The 18,743-nt window shown below is 45.7% G+C and overlaps 1 protein-coding gene across 2 annotated transcripts in view; it reads right to left on the bottom strand.

Annotated features, from left to right (window-relative positions):
- Positions 1-699: 699 nt before the first annotated feature.
- Positions 700-18,743, bottom strand: part of TCEA1 (transcription elongation factor A1) — a 55,883-nt gene continuing 37,839 nt past the window's right edge. Inside the window, exons 5-10 of one of the 2 annotated variants that reach the window (XM_075353268.1) lie at positions 17,705-17,853; positions 17,545-17,601; positions 14,196-14,350; positions 12,366-12,512; positions 4,668-4,739; positions 700-1,290 (exon numbers count right to left, since the gene is read on the bottom strand). In XM_075353268.1, the coding sequence (XP_075209383.1) occupies positions 1,282-1,290; positions 4,668-4,739; positions 12,366-12,512; positions 14,196-14,350; positions 17,545-17,601; positions 17,705-17,853 (589 nt within the window). In that variant the 3' untranslated portion in view covers positions 700-1,281. Of the gene's footprint in view, positions 1,291-4,667; positions 4,740-12,365; positions 12,513-14,195; positions 14,351-17,544; positions 17,602-17,704; positions 17,857-18,743 lie in introns of both variants that reach the window. The other variant, XM_075353267.1, reaches the window with a different exon arrangement.

Genomic DNA, 18,743 nt, shown 5'->3' with positions numbered 1-18,743 from the left:
GCAATCTTGCATGCTCCGCAGGGGGGGGGAGGAGGAGCGCTCCAGAGAACCGGAGGGGGCTCCGGTGGACCAGAGGGCAGAGGAGGGGTCAGGGGGAGGACATTTCCCTGCGATCTGAAATGTTTGATCATTTCAGATCGGAGGGAAATGAATGCAGAGCCGGCGGCAGTTTTCTGTGCGCTTCGGCGCCATTTTGACTGCTCCGGAGGGGGGGTAAGGGTGGTGGGGGGGACTCTCCGGTACCGGGGGCCTTGGGGGCACTAGAGGATTATATTTCTTTATCATCTGACATGTTTGATCATGTCCGATGAGAAAGAAATCAGCATTATTTGCCATTTTTTTTTTTTATGTGTACGTTGGTATACGGTGTATACCGGCGATCACATTATCGGGGTCCAAAAAAAAACACCCCGATTCATAATCTTGGGGGTCTCAGCTACCTCCGGTAGCTGAAACCCCCGAGATTTTTCGTCACTGGGGGGCGCTACAGGGTTTTTCCGGCCTGATGTCTCAAGACGTCGGAACAGAATAAGTACCCTGTTTTTCCGACGTCTTGATAAGTTAGGCCGTCGAATTGGGGTTAAACGAATGTAAAATTTAGAATATAGCCAATTTTAGACATTTTTTTTTCTCCAAAATAAAAAAAAAAAAAACCACACACAAGCAAAAACACCACACCAAAACAAACAGACAATCCGGTAATTACAAACAGTCTCAATTTTAATGAAAAGCTATATAAAACAAAAATTAAGCATGACAATTTTTAATGGGAATGAAGATCAATCTAACCATGAGTTAACAAAATAACTTAATTTGGTGCCTCATAGTTAACACTTATCATGATTAGAGCATTTCTAACATTACACTTCTGTGAGGAATATTCGTTTTCCGCAAACTATGTACACGTTCATTACAGCTCAGGGGACTGCGAGGGTGCAACACTATGAAGCATACAATACTATCGGGATGCGATCTAAAGTCAAACGGATTCAATAATGTTCACACCGGATGCCTCAGCTGTATCCATAAAATTCAATATGACTGATATAAAAAGAGGTTTCCTTTTTTTTTTCTAAACTTGCACCATAAAATTGCTGCTTCCTCAACATTTCAAAAGAAAAATTGTTTTAAAGTGTTTCGGTCTTAAAATTCCAAAAAGATCCCACAAGTTGAACCCAGCTTCAATTAAAAAAATGAAATAAAGAAAAACTGGAAGAGTACGACGTCTTCTCAAATACAAAACTGCCTCTTCCTGGTTTTGGTGTCAGAATAGGATAAATCTTAACAAAACTGTAAAGAGAGGGGGGAAAAAAAAAAAAAATAAAACGTTAGTCATATTTATCACTTGTGTTAAAACACCTATATGACTAGTTTCACACATACAGTGCTGGCCAAAAGTATTGGCACCCCTGCAATTCTGTCAGATAATACTCAGTTTCTTCCTGACAATGACTGCAATCACAAATTCTTTGGTATTATTATCTTCATTTATTTTGCTTGCAATGAAAAAAAACAAAAGAGAATGAAACAAAAATCAAATCATTGATCATTTCACACAAAACTCCAAAATGGGCCAGACAAAAGTATTGGCACCCTTAGCCTAATACTTGGTTGCACAACCTTTAGCCAAAATAACGGCAAACAACCGCTTCCGGTAACCATCAATGAGTTTCTTACAATGCTCTCCTGGAATTTTAGACCATTCTTCTTTGGCAAACTGCTCCAGGTCCCTGAGATTTGAATGGCGCCTTCTCCAAACTGCCATTTTGAGATCTCTCCACAGGTGTTCTATGGGATTCAGGTCTGGACTCATTGCTGGCCACTTTAGTAGTCTCCAGTGCTTTCTATCAAACCATTTTCTAGTGCTTTTTGAAGTGTGTTTTGGGTCATTGTCCTGTTGGAAGACCCATGACCTCTGAGGAAGACCCAGCTTTCTCACACTGGGCCCTACATTATGCTGCAAAATTTGTTGGTAGTCTTCAGACTTTATAATGCCATGCACACGGTCAAGCAGTCCAGTGCTAGAGGCAGCAAAGCAATCCCAAAACATCAGGGAACCTCCGCCATGTTTGACTGTAGGGACAGTGTTCTTTTCTTTGAATGCCTCTTTTTTTCCTGTAAACTATGTTGATGGCTTTTCCCAAAAAGCTCTACTTTTGTCTCATCTGACCAGAGAACATTCTTCCAAAATTTTTTTTTAGGCTCTCAGGTAAGTATTGGCAAACTCCAGCCTGGCTTTTTTATGTCTCGAGGTAAGAAGTGGGGTCTTCCTGGGTATCCTACCATAAAGTCCCTTTTCATTCAGATGCCGACGGATAGTACGGGTTGACACTGGTGTACCCTCGGACTGCAGGGCAGCTTGAACTTGTTTGGATGTTATTCGAGGTTCTTTATCCACCATCCGCACAATCTTGCGTTGAAAACTCTCGTCAAATTTTCTTTTCTTTCCACATCTAGGGAGGTTAGCCACAGTGCCATGGGCTTTAAACTTCTTGATGACACTGCGCACCGTAGACACAGGAACTTTCAGGTCTTTGGAGATGGACTTGTAGCCTTGAGATTGCTCATGCTTCCTCACAATTTGGATTCTCAAGTCCTCAGACAGTTCTTTGGTCTTCTTTCTTTTCTCCATGCTCAATGTGGTACACACAAGGACACAGGACAGAGGTTGAGTCAACTTTAATCCATGTCAACTGGCTGCAAGTGTGATTTAGTTATTGCCAACACCTGTTAGGTGCCACAGGTAAGTTACAGGTGCTGTTAATTACACAAATTAGAGAAGCATCACATGATTTTTCAAACAGTGCCAATACTTTTCTCCACCCCCTTTTTTATGTTTGCTGTGGAATTATATCCAATTTGGCTTTATGACAATTTTTTTTATTTTTCATTGAAGACAAATTAAATGAAGATAATAATACCAAAGAATGTGATTGCAATCATTTTCAAGAAGAAACTGAGTATTATCTGACAGAATTGCAGGGGTGCCAATACTTTTGGCCAGCACTGTATATAAATTACTGTCCAAACTATGAAACATGATGTATGGAACTGCTGGGGAATTCCTGACCCAGACGCAACTGCCCGAGAGGCCCATATGAGGGTGTAGAGATCAGGTCCATAGATCAAGGCTCTACTCTGAAACTTAAGTGGGCCGAAGCCAGTGAAGTGTCTAGCTTCAGAGCTGCGCTCTATTGGAAAGAGCTTGTAAGTGTTCCACTCCTTGCCTAGGAGACCAGTTACAAACAAACCATTAACCTCTATTCTTGAAAATAAGAAGATAGATGATTATAATCTTTGGGTTTAGTGTCTATGGGTGGTCCATGAAGTAGTTAATTATTTAGGACAGTCTACACTTTGCTCTTAACTGACAAAGCAAGCAACTTGCAGGAGATTGTGCAGCTGCAGGGGTGGAAAGTGGGATGTCAGAAACAGCCAGACTCCAGAGAAAGCAGACATGTTTTATGATCATATTTGCCTTCTTTTTTTTTTTTAACTTCATTTTATTAACAATTTCAAACATGGTACAACTGACATTTGCCATATAAAGATAGCTCAGTATATAGATTGTTCATTGTTATATTTAAATATTACTGTCATATAAAGTCAATATCTTTAGCACTTAAGATAGAACAATGTTATCCATACTTCTTATTTGCATAAATATCTAATTTTATATTGAGCATAAGAACAGCTGTAACTATCAGCATGACCATATTTTGAAAACAAGATAGAAAGAGGAATAGAAAAAGGAAGAAAGAAAGAACAACAACAGCCACATTGCATTATTATATCTCAATATACCATTGGACAGTGTTTCATATCCAAACATCTAACGGGAACCACCACTATCCGCATAATCTCCCTCAAACCTCCGCAAGTGTGTCTGGAGAAGAATTCCACAAACCCCAGATTTTGTTAAATTTTCCCGGGCACCCCCTATTATAATATACCACCCGCTCATAGACTATGGTTGCATTGACTAGTTTAACCCAGGATATTTGCCTTTTTGATCGCTGTGCTGTGTACACAATGCTGAACAAGTGCGTCTTCCTCCAGACACAGCGATTGCTAGCTGTAGGGTGAGAGCTGGAGGCAGAGATCTCTGGGGTTAATGTACCAGCCCCAGTTACACGCAAATTAGTAGTTCAAAACGCTGCTTAAAGCCCAGCCTCGAATTTTAATGAGTAGAGGAACACAATTTAATATAAATTTGAGAGGTCGTGTTGAGAAATGTGGGGGAAATGGCCTAGTTCTGTACTGGTTAACAATCGCAAAGTTCTCATTTTGTACACTGTGCAATATTATTAACAAAAATGATCAATGTGTAGTGAAAAGAATTGCACCATCCTCCAGCCCATAATATTTGGCCTGCTTCTAATGAATTAGAGGATCCTGGACAGTGCCCAGTCTACAAAAGACATAGCGAGTCTTTCCAGTGTAAAATTGTAATCAGTGCACTGTGCTGAACGAGGCTTACAGGCTATAGCGCTCATTTGGAGAGGCGGATTTGATTTTTCGAGATATAGGAAATGCAATGGCCATGCAATTCCTCAACATCCGATCAGACCAGAAGAAACATTTCTTAGATTCCTAATATACCTATAACTAGTGCATTCCAGCGATATCCCATATAGTCAATCACACTACACTTGTACAGATCTTACCTTCCACCGATTTCCACATTCATTACAGAACACAAATGTCGTCATAGGTTCATCAGCACTGCGGGTCTGAACCTAAAAACAAATATGCAAATTTATGGTATCAATCTGGCAAAAATACAGCACTTTAAGGATACTTTATTATGCATAAGTTAAAAAAAAAAAAATAAAAATTATATTTACAAGTATGCAGCTACATTAAGCCCACCCCACTACTGCAAGAGAGGGCAGAGTGCAGGGGCTTTCTAGAATAGTAAGTCTATTGTGGTGGTAAAGCAACATAAAGGCACTAGTCCTGCAACGCCCGCTCCACTCCAATTGGCTTGCAATAAAAAAATTCAGCCAAAAAAAAAAAAAAAAAAGGGCTCCTAGCTTATCACATAAGATATTAGTTGGGCATAGAATACTATAAAGACCCTTTATAACATATAAAGCATCAGAGATGGATATTACACTTACTACTACTTTGCTTTTGCTTAGAGTATTCATGATTACACAATGGCTATCACTTCTTTCGATGGCCTTATCCTGGCTTATATCAGCTCATATAGTAAGGGTCATAGCATGGTGTAGATTAAAGCCTCCATATAAAGTAAATGGCTGTTAACAGGCTGACTTTTGTGGTGGCAGCTTATCTACCAGAGAACTAAATTTTAGGCACTGTAAAATAACACGCCAGATCATTCTCTCCCCCATCATCACCCATTTGCGAGTCGGGAGGCCCGCTTAAAACTGACAGCCGATCTAGCTTATATCTGTGAGTTCAACTTAAGGCCGCTTTACACGCTGTGATCTCGCTAGCGTGCGTACCCACCCCCATCATTTGTGCGTCACGGGTAAATCGCTGCCTGTGGCGCACAAAATCACGCGGACCAGTCACACTACTTACCTGCCTAGCGACGTCGCTGTGACCGGCGAACCGCCTCCTTTCTAAGGGGGCGGTTCGTTCGGCGTCACAGCAACATCACTAAGCGGCCACCCAATCAAAGCGGAGGGGTGGACATGAGCGGGACGAACATCCCGCCCACGTCCTTCCTTCCGCATTGCCGGTGGCCGCAGGTAAGGTGAGGTTCCTCATTCCTGCGGTGTCACACAGCGTTGTGTGCTGCCGCAGGAACGACAAACATCATACCTGCAGCGATAATTGGGAATAGGGGGGCACGATTAGCGATTTTGCACGTTTTTGCGATGATTCAAAATCGTTCATAGGTGTCACACGCAACGACATGACTAACGCGGCCGGATGTGAGTCACAAATTCTGTGACCCCAACGACATCGCTTTAGTGATGTCGTAGCGTGTAAAGCGGCCTTTAGTCTGTGAATTGGGTGTAAAGAGGTTGTCAGGAACAAATTTTATTTTTTCACTATGGGTTTAAGAAGAAGGGAATTTTGTTTACTTACCGTAAATTCCTTTTCTTCTAGCTCTAATTGGGAGACCCAGACAATTGGGTGTATAGGCTATGCCTCCGGAGGCCGCACAAAGTATTACACTCAAAAGTGTTAAGCCCCTCCCCTTCTGCCTATACACCCCCCGTGCTCCCACGGGCTCCTCAGTTTTGGTGCAAAAGCAAGAAGGAGGAAAAAGAATTATAAACTGGTTTAAAGTAACTTCAATCCGAAGGAATATCGGAGAACTGAAACCATTCAACATGAACAACATGTGTACACAAAAAAATAGGGGCGGGTGCTGGGTCTCCCAATTAGAGCTAGAAGAAAAGGAATTTACGGTAAGTAAACAAAATTCCCTTCTTCTTTGTCGCTCTATTGGGAGACCCAGACAATTGGGACGTCCAAAAGCAGTCCCTGGGTGGGTAAAATAATACCTCGTAAGAGAGCCGTAAAACGGCCCTTTCCTACAGGTGGGCAACCGCCGCCTGAAGGACTCGTCTACCTAGGCTGGCATCCGCCGAAGCATAGGTATGCACCTGATAGTGTTTCGTGAAAGTGTGCAGGTTCGACCAGGTAGCCGCCTGACACACCTGCTGAGCCGCAGCCTGGTGCCTCAAAGCCCAGGACGCGCCCACGGCTCTGGTAGAATGGGCCCTCAGCCCTGATGGAACCGGAAGCCCAGCCGAACGGTAAGCTTCGATAATTGGCTCCTTGATCCACCGAGCCAGGGTTGATTTGGAAACCTGTGACCCTTTACGCTGGCCAGCGACAAGGACAAAGAGTGCATCCGAGCGGCGCAGGGGAGAAATGTAGAGTCTGAGTGCTCTCACCAAATCTAACAAGTGCAAATCCTTTTCACATTGGTGAACTGGATGAGGATAAAAAGAAGGTAAGGAGATATCCTGATTGAGATGAAAGGAGGATACCACCTTAGGGAGAAAATCCGGGTCGGACGTAGAACCACCTTGTCCTGGTGAAACACCAGGAAAGGGGCTTTGCACGACAATGCTGCTAGCTCAGACACTCTCCGAAGAGAAGTGACTGCTACTAGAAAAAAACACTTTCTGCGAAAGTTGTGAGAGGGAAATATCTCTCATTGGCTCGAATGGTGGTTTCTGAAGAACCATCAGAACCCTGTTTAGATCCCAGGGTTCTAACGGCCGCTTGTAAGGTGGAACGATGTGACAAACCCCCTGCAGGAACGTGCGTACCTGTGGAAGCCTGGCTAGGCGCTTCTGGAAAAACACAGAGAGCGCTGAGACTTGTCCCTTAAGGGAGCCGAGCGACAAACCCTTTTCCAGTCCAGATTGAAAGAAGGACAGAAAAGTGGGCAAGGCAAAAGGCCAGGGAGAAAAAACCCTGAGCAGAGCACCACGACAGGAAAATTTTCCACGTCCTGTGGTAGATCTTGGCGGACGTTGGTTTCCTAGCCTGTCTCATAGTGGCAAAGACGTCTTGAGATAACCCTGAAGACGCTAGGGTCCAGGACTCAATGGCCACACAGTCAGGTTGAGGGCCGCAGAATTCAGATGGAAAAAACGGCCCTCGAGATAGCAAGTCTGTTTGGTCTGGTAGTGTCCACGGTCGGCCGACCGTGAGATGCCACAGATCCGGGTACCACGACCACCTTGGCCAGTCTGGAGCGACGAGGATGGCGCGGCGGCAGTCGGTCCTGATCTTGCGTAACACTCTGGGCAACAGTGCCAGCGGAGGAAACACATAAGGGAGCTGAAACTGCGACCAATCCTGAACTAAGGCGTCTGCCGCCAGAGCTCTGGGATCTTGAGACCGTGCCATGAACATTGGTACCTTGTTGTTGTGCCGGGACGCCATGAGGTCGACGTCCGGCACCCCCCAGCAGCAACAGATCTCCTGAAACACGTCCGGGTGAAGGGACCATTCCCCTGCGTCCATGCCCTGGCAACTGAAATAATCTGCTTCCCAGTTTTCCACGCCTGGGATGTGAACTGCGGATATGGTGGATGCCGTGGCTTCCACCCACATCAAAATCCGCCGGACTTCCTGGAAGGCTTGCCGGCTGCGTGTGTCGCCTTGGTGGTTGAAGTATGCCACCTGGAATTGTCCGACTGAATTCGGATCTGCTTGCCCTCCAGCCACTGCTGGAACGCTTTCTGGGCAAGATACACTGCCCGTATGTCCAGAACGTTGATCTGAAGCGAGGACTCTTGCTGGGTCCACGTACCCTGAGCCCTGTGGTGGAGAAAAACCGCTCCCCACCCTGACAGACTCGCGTCTGTCGTGACTACTTCCCAGGATGGGGGTAGGAAGGATATCCCCTTCGATAATGAAGTGGGAAGAAGCCACCACCGAAGGGAAGCTTTGGTCGTCTGAGAGAGGGAGACGGTCCTGTCGAGGGACGTCGGCTTCCTGTCCCATTTGCGTAGGATGTCCCATTGAAGGGGACGCAGGTGAAACTGCGCGAAAGGGACTGCCTCCATTGCTGCCACCATCTTCCCCAGGAAGTGCATGAGGCGCCTCAAGGGGTGTGACTGGCCTTGAAGGAGAGATTGTACCCCTTTCTGTCGTGACTACTGCTTGATCAGCGGAAGCTTCACTATCGCTGAGAGGGTATGAAACTCCATGCCAAGATATGTCAGCGATTGGGCCGGTGTCAGATTTGACTTTGTAAAATTGATGATCCACCCGACACCCTGGAGAGTCTCCAGGGAAGCGTCGAGGCTGCGTTGGCATGCCTCTTGAGAGGGTGCCTTGATCAGTATCCCAGTACGGGATCACCGAGTGACCCTGAGAGTGGAGGACCGCTACTACAGTAGCCATAACCTTGGTAAAAACCCGTGGAGCTGTTGCCAGGCCGAACGGCCGTGCCACGAATTGCAGGTGTTCATTTCCTATGGCGAAGCGCAAGAAGCGCTGGTGCTCTGGAGCAATCGGTACGTGGAGATACGCATCTTTGATATCGATCGACGCAAGGAAATCTCCTTGGGACATTGAGGCGATGACGGAGCGGAGGGATTCCATCCTGAACCGTCTGGTTTTTACATGTTTGTTGAGCAGTTTCAGGTCCAGGACCGGGCGGAAAGACCCGTCCTCCTTTGGGACCACAAACAAGTTGGAGTAAAAACCGTGGCTCAGTTGCTGAAGAGGAACCGGGATCACCGCTCCTTCTGCCTTCAGAGTGCGCAGCGCCTGCAGAAGAGCCTCGGCTCGCTAGTGAGGCGGGGATGACCTGAAGAATCGAGTCGGGGGACGAGAGGTGAACTCTATCTTGTAACCGTGAGACAGAATGTCTCTCACCCAGCGGTCTTTTATTTGTGGCAGCCAGGTGTCGCAAAAGCGGGAAAGCCTGCCACCGAACTAGGATGCTACTAGAGGAGGTCGAAAGTCATGAGGAAGCCGCTTTGTTAGCGGCGCCTCCGGTGGCCTTTTAAGGACGTGACTTAGACCGCCATGCATCAGAGTTCCTTTGTACTTTCTGAGACCTTTTGGACGAGGAGAATTGGGACCTGCCCGCGCCCTGAAAGGGCCGAAACCTCGACTGCCCTCTCCTCCGTTGGGGTATGTCCTGTTTGGACTGGGGTAAGGATGTATCCTTTCCCTTGGATTGTTTGATGATTTCATCCAGACGCTCGCCAAACAGCCTGTCGCCAGAAATTGGCAAACTGGTTAAGCGCTTTTTGGAAGCAGAATCTGCCTTCCATTCCCGTAGCCACAAGGCCCTGCGGAGTACCACCGAATTGGCGGCCGCGACCGCCGTACGGCACGCAGAGTCCAGGACAGCAATAATAGCGTAAGACGCAATTGCCGAGGTCTGGGTGGTAATGGATGCCACTTGTGGCGCGGCCGTGCATGTGGCTGCTTCAATTTGTGCTTGACCTGCTGAGATAGCTTGTAGCGCCCATACAGCTGCGAATGCTGGGGCAAAAGAAGCTCCGATAGCTTCATAGATGGATTTCAACCAGAGCTCCATCTGCCTGTCAGTGGCATCCTTGAGCGAGTCCCCCTCGTCCACTGCAAGTATGGATCTAGCCGCCAGTCTGGAGATTGGAGGATCCACTTTGGGACACTGAGTCCAACCTTTAACCACGTCAGGGGGAAAAGGATAACGTGTATCCTTAAGGCGCTTAGAAAAAAACGCTTATCTGGACAAGCATGATGATTCTGGACTGCCTCTCTGAAATCAGAGTGGTCTAGAAACATACTCGGTGTAAGAGAAGCTGACTCCTCCGCCGGAGGAGCTGAGGGAGAAATATCCAGCATTTGATCGATGGACGCAATAAGAACGTTCACTATGGCGTCCCCGTCTGGAGTATTAAGATTGAGAGCGCCCTCAGGATCAGAATCCTGATCAGCTGTCTCCGCATTATCAACCAGAGATTCCCCCCGCTGAGACCCTGAACAATATGATGTCGAGGGAAATTCTAAGCGAGCCCGCTTAGTCGGTCTGGGGCTGGGGCCTAAGTCAGAACCCTCAGCCTGGGATGTATGAGATACCCCGGGAGGACATTGTTGGTCCAACTGAGGGGGGCCAGGGAACAATGATTCAACAGAGTCCCTTTGCTGAGATACCGGCCTTCTTAGCCATAGTCTCAGAGTTTTGCAAACTCCGTCCCCGTCACTAGGACAGTGTCAACAGGTGGCTCCCCCTGGGCCCCTCTTAGCAGAGGCCCTGGCTGAAGAAGTGACACAGGGCCGAACATTGCACACAATGAGGGTCAATGGAACCTGCCGGCAGCTGGGTCGTACAAGCGACGCAGGCAGCATAATAAGCCTGTGTTTTTGGCACCCCTGCCTTTTGTGGGCGCCATGCTATTGTTTTCCCTGAGTAACACACTAGGGTATATAGCCAGAATGAACTGTGCTCATACAGTGTAAAATATATACTAAAAACAAATAATGTATCAGTACACTACAGCACCATGAGGCTAGCACCACAGGTGCTGCTTACCAGCTGCCTAAAGCGGTTATGAGGCCACCAGAGACCGTGTCTGGGTCTCTCAGGGTTTGTCCCTCTCTGCAGCGTCGTAGGAGCTGACAGGAAATGGCTGCGGCGTCCTGACGAGAGGAGGGAGCCGTGGGCGTAGCCGAGGTGCTCACACTGTGCAGAGTGAGGGGGGTGGAGTATGGAAATCATACTCCAGCCCTCAGTGCTGCTCTTCCGTGCAGCGTCCCGCCCTTCCCCTGCCTGTCAGGGCTGAGGGCGGGAGAAAGGGAAACTAGGCCGCAAGCCAAGCCGGGGACTCGAGTATAAGCGTGGCCGCCGTAAAAGCGCGGCCAACGCCGAAGTCCCCGGCGAACTACAAGTCCCAGCCGCGCCGCAGTTTCCCATGGCAGCGGCGGTTAGCGCGGTAGCCCCTACATATAAACACACTCAGCGACGCTGAGTGTGTAATGGCACAGTTTAACCCGGTCCCCCGGTGCACTAGCACACCCAGCAAAGCTGAGGTGTTGCCGTGCGCGGTCCCCACAGGGATACAGAGTACCTTCACGTAGCAGGGCCATGTCCCTGAACGGTACCCGGCTCCTATCCAGCAGGCTCCACAGGAGTTGTGGATGAAGCACGGTCTCAGTGCCTGGAGACCGATAGGATCCCACTTCACCCAGAGCCCTGAGGGGGATGGGGAAGGAAAGCAGCATGTGGGCTCCAGCCTCCGTACCCGCAATGGATACCTCAACCTTAACAACACCGCCGACAAGAGTGGGGTGAGAAGGGAGCATGCTGGGGGCCCTATATGGGCCCACTTTTCTTCCAACCGACACAGTCAGCAGCTGCTGCTGACTAATCTGTGGAGCTGTGCTGTGCGTGTCTGACCTCCTTCGCACAAAGCAAAAAACTGAGGAGCCCGTGGGAGCACGGGGGGTGTATAGGCAGAAGGGGAGGGGCTTAACACTTTTGAGTGTAATACTTTGTGCGGCCTCCGGAGGCATAGCCTATACACCCAATTGTCTGGGTCTCCCAATAGAGCGACAAAGAAAAGGCAGGTAGTTACTGTTCTCTTCTACCCGTCGCCGGCTCAAAGCTTCATGTCCATAGAGGAGCTCTTCCTTTTCCAGGCTGCTCTGCCAACGGGCCGGACTGCTGATGTCATGCAGATTGGCAGCAGGCAAACTGTTGTGATTCAGCATGACATAAGCAGTCACGCCACGTCAGAGTGGAGCGGAACAGAAGCGTTGTTCTGCCAATGGAAGCTGTAGGAGCAGTCTGACCACCCTGTTCCACCAAGTGCAGTTCTCTGCTGGTACTGACAGGTAGTTCGTTCTTCATCCCGAAGTAAAAAATATTGCAATAGTCCTGGACTACCTCTTTAAGAAAACGGTCTGCTCTAACTTACCTGTGTGTAAGTACAATTCTTCTTTTTGCACTTGCCACAGCTGAACAGGTCAGTCTGTGTGCCACCAGTTCTGGCCATTTGATGTTCTCGGATGGCCTCCTTGGTCAGGTTCTTTCTCATTTCTTTAAGTTCATCACTTGCCATTTCCTGGAGTTAAATATAAAAAAGAAAAGTGCAAATGAACAAAGCAGTATGTAGAAAGTGATGATCACATGAATGATGTACATAACATGACTACTGTGGACCACAAAAGCAGCGGAGCTTAAAGGCACAAGATCAGTATATGTGAGGAACACACCCTCTCTTAGGATTCTTTTCCACTTGTGTACAGCTTCCGATGCAAGAGCATCAGAAGCGATATGCTAATGACCCTCTGCTGCATGCCTTAGCCGAGGGTCATGCGACTGTGATGTGATCTTGCGATCGAATCACAGCTGCGGAGAAGAGGGAGGGAGCACTTTCTCCCATCTGCTCTGCTTTCTGTCTGTGTATATATCGCACTGCAGTCACATAACATGTGAGTGCAGTGCGATGTTTCACACGCTCCCATAGGCTTGTATGGGGTTGAGTGAGCGGAGACTCGCTGCAAAATGCATCATCTTTCTTTTATATAGCGCTAACATATTCCGCAGCACTTTACATACATCAGGAACACTGTCCCCATTGGGGCTCACAATCTAAATTCCCTATCTGTATGTTTTTTTGGAGTGTGGGAGGAAACCCACGCAAACACAGGAGAACATACGAACTCCTTTCAGATGGTGTCCTTGGTGGGATTCGAACCCAGGACCCCAGCGCTGCAAGGCTGCAGTGCTAACCACTGAGCCACCGTGCCGCATCACGCTGCGATTGCAGCGAGCGCATGATTCGTGTCGAGAAATAAAATGAAAGAGGACATTGCCGCAAGTGCGATCCGATGTTTTATCGGATCACACTCACACATGAAAATCACAAGTGGAAAAGAGCCCTTAAAGTAAAAGTCAAAAAGGTGATTTGGTGCAGATGTTTCCTTAGCTGGCACTGTATTACACTGCTGGTTATCCGCACAAAAATCTAGGTACAGATTTATAAGTATATCTCCATGAGCAACAATACTAAGGACCAGGGGGCACTCACTGCGAGTGGAAGAAAAGAGATTCCGGCAGCTAAATAGGAAAGGGTTCTTTACAGTTAGAGCAGTCAGACTGTGGAATACCCTACCACAAGAGGTAGTAATGGCAGATACTATAACAGCTTTCAAAAAAGGGCTGGATGATTTCCTCAGTACACACAACATTGGTTATAAATGACTTAGTGACCAAATGTAGAACTGGTGGAGGAAGGTTGAACTAGATGGACCTAGGTCTTTTTTCAACCTTAGTAACTATGTAACTATGCTGTTATTTTCTTGATGTTATTTGCAGATTTTTAAATCCACACCTTGTCACTTCTGCACACGTTCATTGCAAACGCACACTTCACAAGGTACAGGGTGAAATAAAAACCAGCATGTGACCAATGCCGAAAATTTCTGGAGAAGAGCTGAATAAAATAAGCTACTAAGTCAGTAATTAGAAGGAGCAAGTAAATTACATGAGATGTGCTTTTTGTACAAGAAAGAAATCACTATAAAAAAAAAACAAAAAAAAAAAAACAAACAACCACAAACACCTTTCCTTATTAACCTGGTTTCCGTGAGCTTTACACCAATCCCCCCATGGAGGAGAAGGTACAAGACTCCGGGGAGACCAATGTTCTGTGCAAGAGGCCCGAGTGACATGCGCCAGTAAATGATTACGTACAACGAGCATATTGTCCCCTTCCTTTCCATACAGGAGCCCAGTTACTCACCTCCGCCGACATCCTGGCAAACACATCTGGGGCAATGTTGCCGCACAACACGTTTCGCCTCAAGTTGGGATTTTTTGCATCCTTTAAGTTGGCAATTCGACTTCGCACTCTGTTCTTATATTTTGCATCTGTGTTTTTAAATTCTTGGTAAACGGGTGCAGAGGAGTCAAGTACAAACCTCACATATAGTGCACACACAAGTATCCATAGAGCGGGACAGGGAAGAAGTCTTGAGCAAGTACAGTTCTAAAGCTAAGATCAGCGCACAACACAGGGAATTTATTACCACCGCCGTTTCACATGTCAGTCATGACACAGCATAGTGCACAAGATATGCCTGTAATTAAGTGCATCCCACTTACTAAATATGGTGCATTTCTGGCCGTCTGTGTGCCAAACAATTAAATCAGGATTAATATATTTCAATAAATAGCACAAAATACAGTGAGACCTTGGATTAAGAGCAACTTTGTTTGAGACCGTTTTGCAAGACAAGTAAAGCTTTTTACAAATTTATAACTTGGTTTAAGAGCAATGATTTGCAATAAGAGCAAATACTTCAGATTCTGTTCTTTCACCACGCTCTGGAGGTAACTTTCTGTACATTTGTACTGTATATCGTATACCATTGTATAGTACAGTATATACTCTATAACATGTATATCAATATGCATTTGTGGATAGAGTATAGTACTTTCTGCTAACCAGCACATTGCTTGTACTGTAATCCAATTGCCTGTGCACTCTTCCTACCCCACATTTGGCATAGTGTGAGATGGTGAAACAGCTCCCATTGTTCATGGCCAGAAATATGTACCTGGTTAAAGATGTGCATGGCAAGCCCCGGTATCACCTCACAAGCATGGTTTAGACGTCTATATTTGTGTCTCATAAATGTGAACAGTATTTATTATATGTAACTTTATAACCTGCAGCTGTCAGTAATGATGTGATAATACTTTATAACGGACAAAAATGTCATTCAACCACAAGAGGACGCTGTTTCTCAGCACAAATGAAAGACTGCAATAGGTAGCTCAGATGAGGGCGGAGCTACAGGCTGATAAAAAGAAGTACATCACAGGAAATAGAGGAGCGGCCATCTTGGAAGCGGTTGGCAGTTGGCAGTGAATGAGTACAGAGACAGAGGACGTGCAGAAGAGGGAAGAGATAATATTTGCGACTAGAAATCCATCATCTTGATCAGAGCTGTGACACTGTATCCGTATCCTTACCAGATGGGAGATTGCTGAAAGAACGCTTTTGATAGGACGTTGCCAAGGAGACAAGCCACAGTGACCGGCAGTACTGCTCATCTGTTGGAGAGGCCTCTCATCTGACTTTGTACTTCACACATATTGTCCAGAGCAGACCCGGGTCGGTAAGATAAGGTCCACTGCGCCATCGCAGTAGGTAACCGTGCACGAACCTCACATCAGTTTGGCACCAGAATATTTGAGACTGAGGCAGGGCCTGTAGTTAGTTTAGTTAGGCTTAGTAACCCTGTCAGGCCACAGTTATTGCCACAATCACCATTTGGTACCATCGTTTCCAAGACTACATTATTTAGTTCTTTGCCATTGAGGTTTCTCTGTGGACCACAACTACCTCACACCCGGATGTTATTAAGACCCATCACAGACTTTAGGGCATAATCGAGCTCATCCAGGAGGGAACTTGTGTGGAACAAAATATCTGTTATTTATGTTTTTATGCTCTTTGCTAAGCAGTCATTGTATATAGTAAATTGTTTGATTATTCAAGGTGAATCGTGGGACAAATCCTCCATTAAAGGGCACTATATTTATATGGGGGCAGGGGAATAGTCAATTGGGGGTTAGAGTAAATTTATTTTAAGTTTGTAAACTGTTGTGCTATACTGCGGGCGGCTTGTATTTCACACCCATCCATTTTTGTTTCATGTTTAAGGGTATTAATAGGTAGTTGGCGGTTGGAATATCCAGTCATGCCTGTAGGTAACATATAGTGTATATATTGTAGCAGTCTCATGTTGTAAGGCGCCACGCTGTATAGCACAAGGGTCTCAGCCTCTTCGCTGAGTGTTTGTGGATTTTCCCTGAGTGTCTTCCCCTGTTTTGATTGCATTCATATTCATATTGCAGTAAAGCACTTGTTAGTTAATCTAGTTTTGGGGCCGTTTATTTCTCGTTCGTGACTTCGCTGTATCCTAAAGAGCCCACCCCGGTGCACGGCTTACAATAGCTCTGCCCTTATTTTGGAAAGAATTGATTTGGATATGTTTTTTGTGTGCTCCACTAGAATACAGATTGTCATATTTATACATCATTTTTCTCTGTATAGTACCTCCTGCACAACAATTCTATTGTACGCCAACATGCAGTTTAATTTGCTTTGTTTTTTACTGTACTGTATTTTGTATTTGTGCACTGTAATGTTATATGAATACCGTACATTATTTCGTATTCCTGTAATAAGTTTGTATAAATTTAGTAAATATTTTTGGGTTGTGGAACGAATTGTCTGCGTTTCAATTATTTCCTATGGGAAAATTCGTTTTGATACAAGGGTAAATTTGTTTAACATTAGAAGTCCCAGAAATTTCGAGCTCCCCTTTGAAGTCCCGAAAGAGGGTCAAATAACCCTTAGTCCAAACTGAATAGAACTAACTAGAAACTAAATGGCTAAACTCAATGGAAAACAACAACCTCCTGTGATGCGACAGTAATGGCCTTAATTACAGAACAAAAGACGGTGATTATAGGATGTTAGCTAAACCCGTCTCGGGGTTCCAAAGGTAGAAATGTTAAGTGACCCCTCTCTGGGACTTCTAGTGTTAAGAGCTCACTCCCAGAATGAATTACGCTCTTAACCCAAAAGTTCCACTGTATATATTTAAATTTCAGCCAGTTTTTGAGGTTCCTTGCCCTCCTTTTAGCAGGAGCAGTGGAAAACGTTAACATTTTGTTCCACAGTCCTCCCGAAAACTGACGAACTGCAATCATTGCCAAACAGTACAGGTGCACTATACCTGCTGTTTGCACACGTGAGATGGCAGATATCTGTGGACGTGGCATCACCGGCCCTGCTCACCCACTGATCGGAGCGTGACAGGAGCTGGATCACCCATGTAACACTTGTACCAGTCTGATTTCAGAGGATGACAAGGAGGCCAAGTGATTACATTAACACATTGATAAAAGTCTTCAAATAAAACATCAGGTTGTAAAGCAGAAGGGGGTTATGTACATCACATATCACTGCAGATATAGCAATTATGTGGCCACAAGAGATTAAACCTCCCTCGTAACACCGAGCTAATATTACACAATGACGGCGTCACACATCGCATGAATTCAATAAAGGATATCGTCTTCAATCTGAGCACCGAGCTCTTCATCATCTGCGCCAATGGTAATGTAGTCATCTAGAAAAGAGAATCACAAATCAAAGCCATATGAACAATGTGCATGACCAAGTATATACACTATATACTCTACACTCCTGTATACCCAGTACTTCGTACTCACCCCCTGTTTTAAGAGCAGTGGAAAGTAGCTCTCTGCATTTGATTCTGACTGGGTCGGAGGTGCTGGGAGCTCGGGGGAAGGATGTAATGAATGATTCAGATGGGGCTGCACAATCCTCTTTCCGTCCACTGGAACTACTACTGGAGCTGCTGCTGGGGATAGCAGTAAGGTGAAAGCGTTACCTGACATAGGAGTGTAAAATAAGTATTGAACAAGTAACCAGTATTCTAAACATAGAAATATTTCTAAAAGGTGCCATTTACATGAAATTTTCACAAGATGTCGGTAAGAATCCATCCAATCCACACAGGCAAAGAAATCAAATAGAGGTCTATAGATGAAGTTAGGCTACATGCGCACGCTGCGTTTTTTGGTGCGTTTTTGGCTGCAGTTTTGTTGTCAGAACCTTTTGACATTTGACTTCCCAGCAAAGTCTATGAGAAGTCAGATTTTCTATGCGCACATTGCAGTTTGTCAGCGTTTTGTCAAAAGTTTGCGACAAAAAAAATGCAGCATGTTCATTCTTCCTGCGTTTTTGTCCACATTTGTCACAAAACCGCAGCAAAAACGCATGTGAAAACCGAACCAAAAACGCACCTACAATTACAGGCCTTTTTTGTGACATTTCCAGCCTCTCTCTGACAAGGTACAGTTTTGGCTGCAGTTTGTGAACACAAAAAGATGCAGCCTTATGCGTAATAAGAAATGACATATGGAAAAAGTATTGAACACATGCAGAAAGGTGCAAAAAGCAATAGAAAGTCATGACATCAGTTGAAATCTATCAGAAAGCAATCCAGCCACTTAGTGAAAAATAATATTAGCTGGTTCAACTGATGGCCTATACAAAAGGAGTCTCATAATCAAGGTGACACAAACATCACATGATGGGTAAAACCAACGAGCTGTCTCAAGACCTTCACAACCTTATTGTTGCCAAACATACAGGTGGCATTGGTTACAGAATTTCTAAACTATTGAATATTCCAGTGAGCACTATTGAGGGTCATAATCCGCAAATGGTAAGAATATATTTCCC

The sequence above is a fragment of the Anomaloglossus baeobatrachus genome, chromosome 6 (assembly GCF_048569485.1).
Source record: "Anomaloglossus baeobatrachus isolate aAnoBae1 chromosome 6, aAnoBae1.hap1, whole genome shotgun sequence".
Classification (NCBI taxonomy): domain Eukaryota; kingdom Metazoa; phylum Chordata; class Amphibia; order Anura; family Aromobatidae; genus Anomaloglossus; species Anomaloglossus baeobatrachus.
Note: the sequence above shows the minus strand (reverse complement) of the source record. Positions and strands in the feature narration are given on the sequence as shown.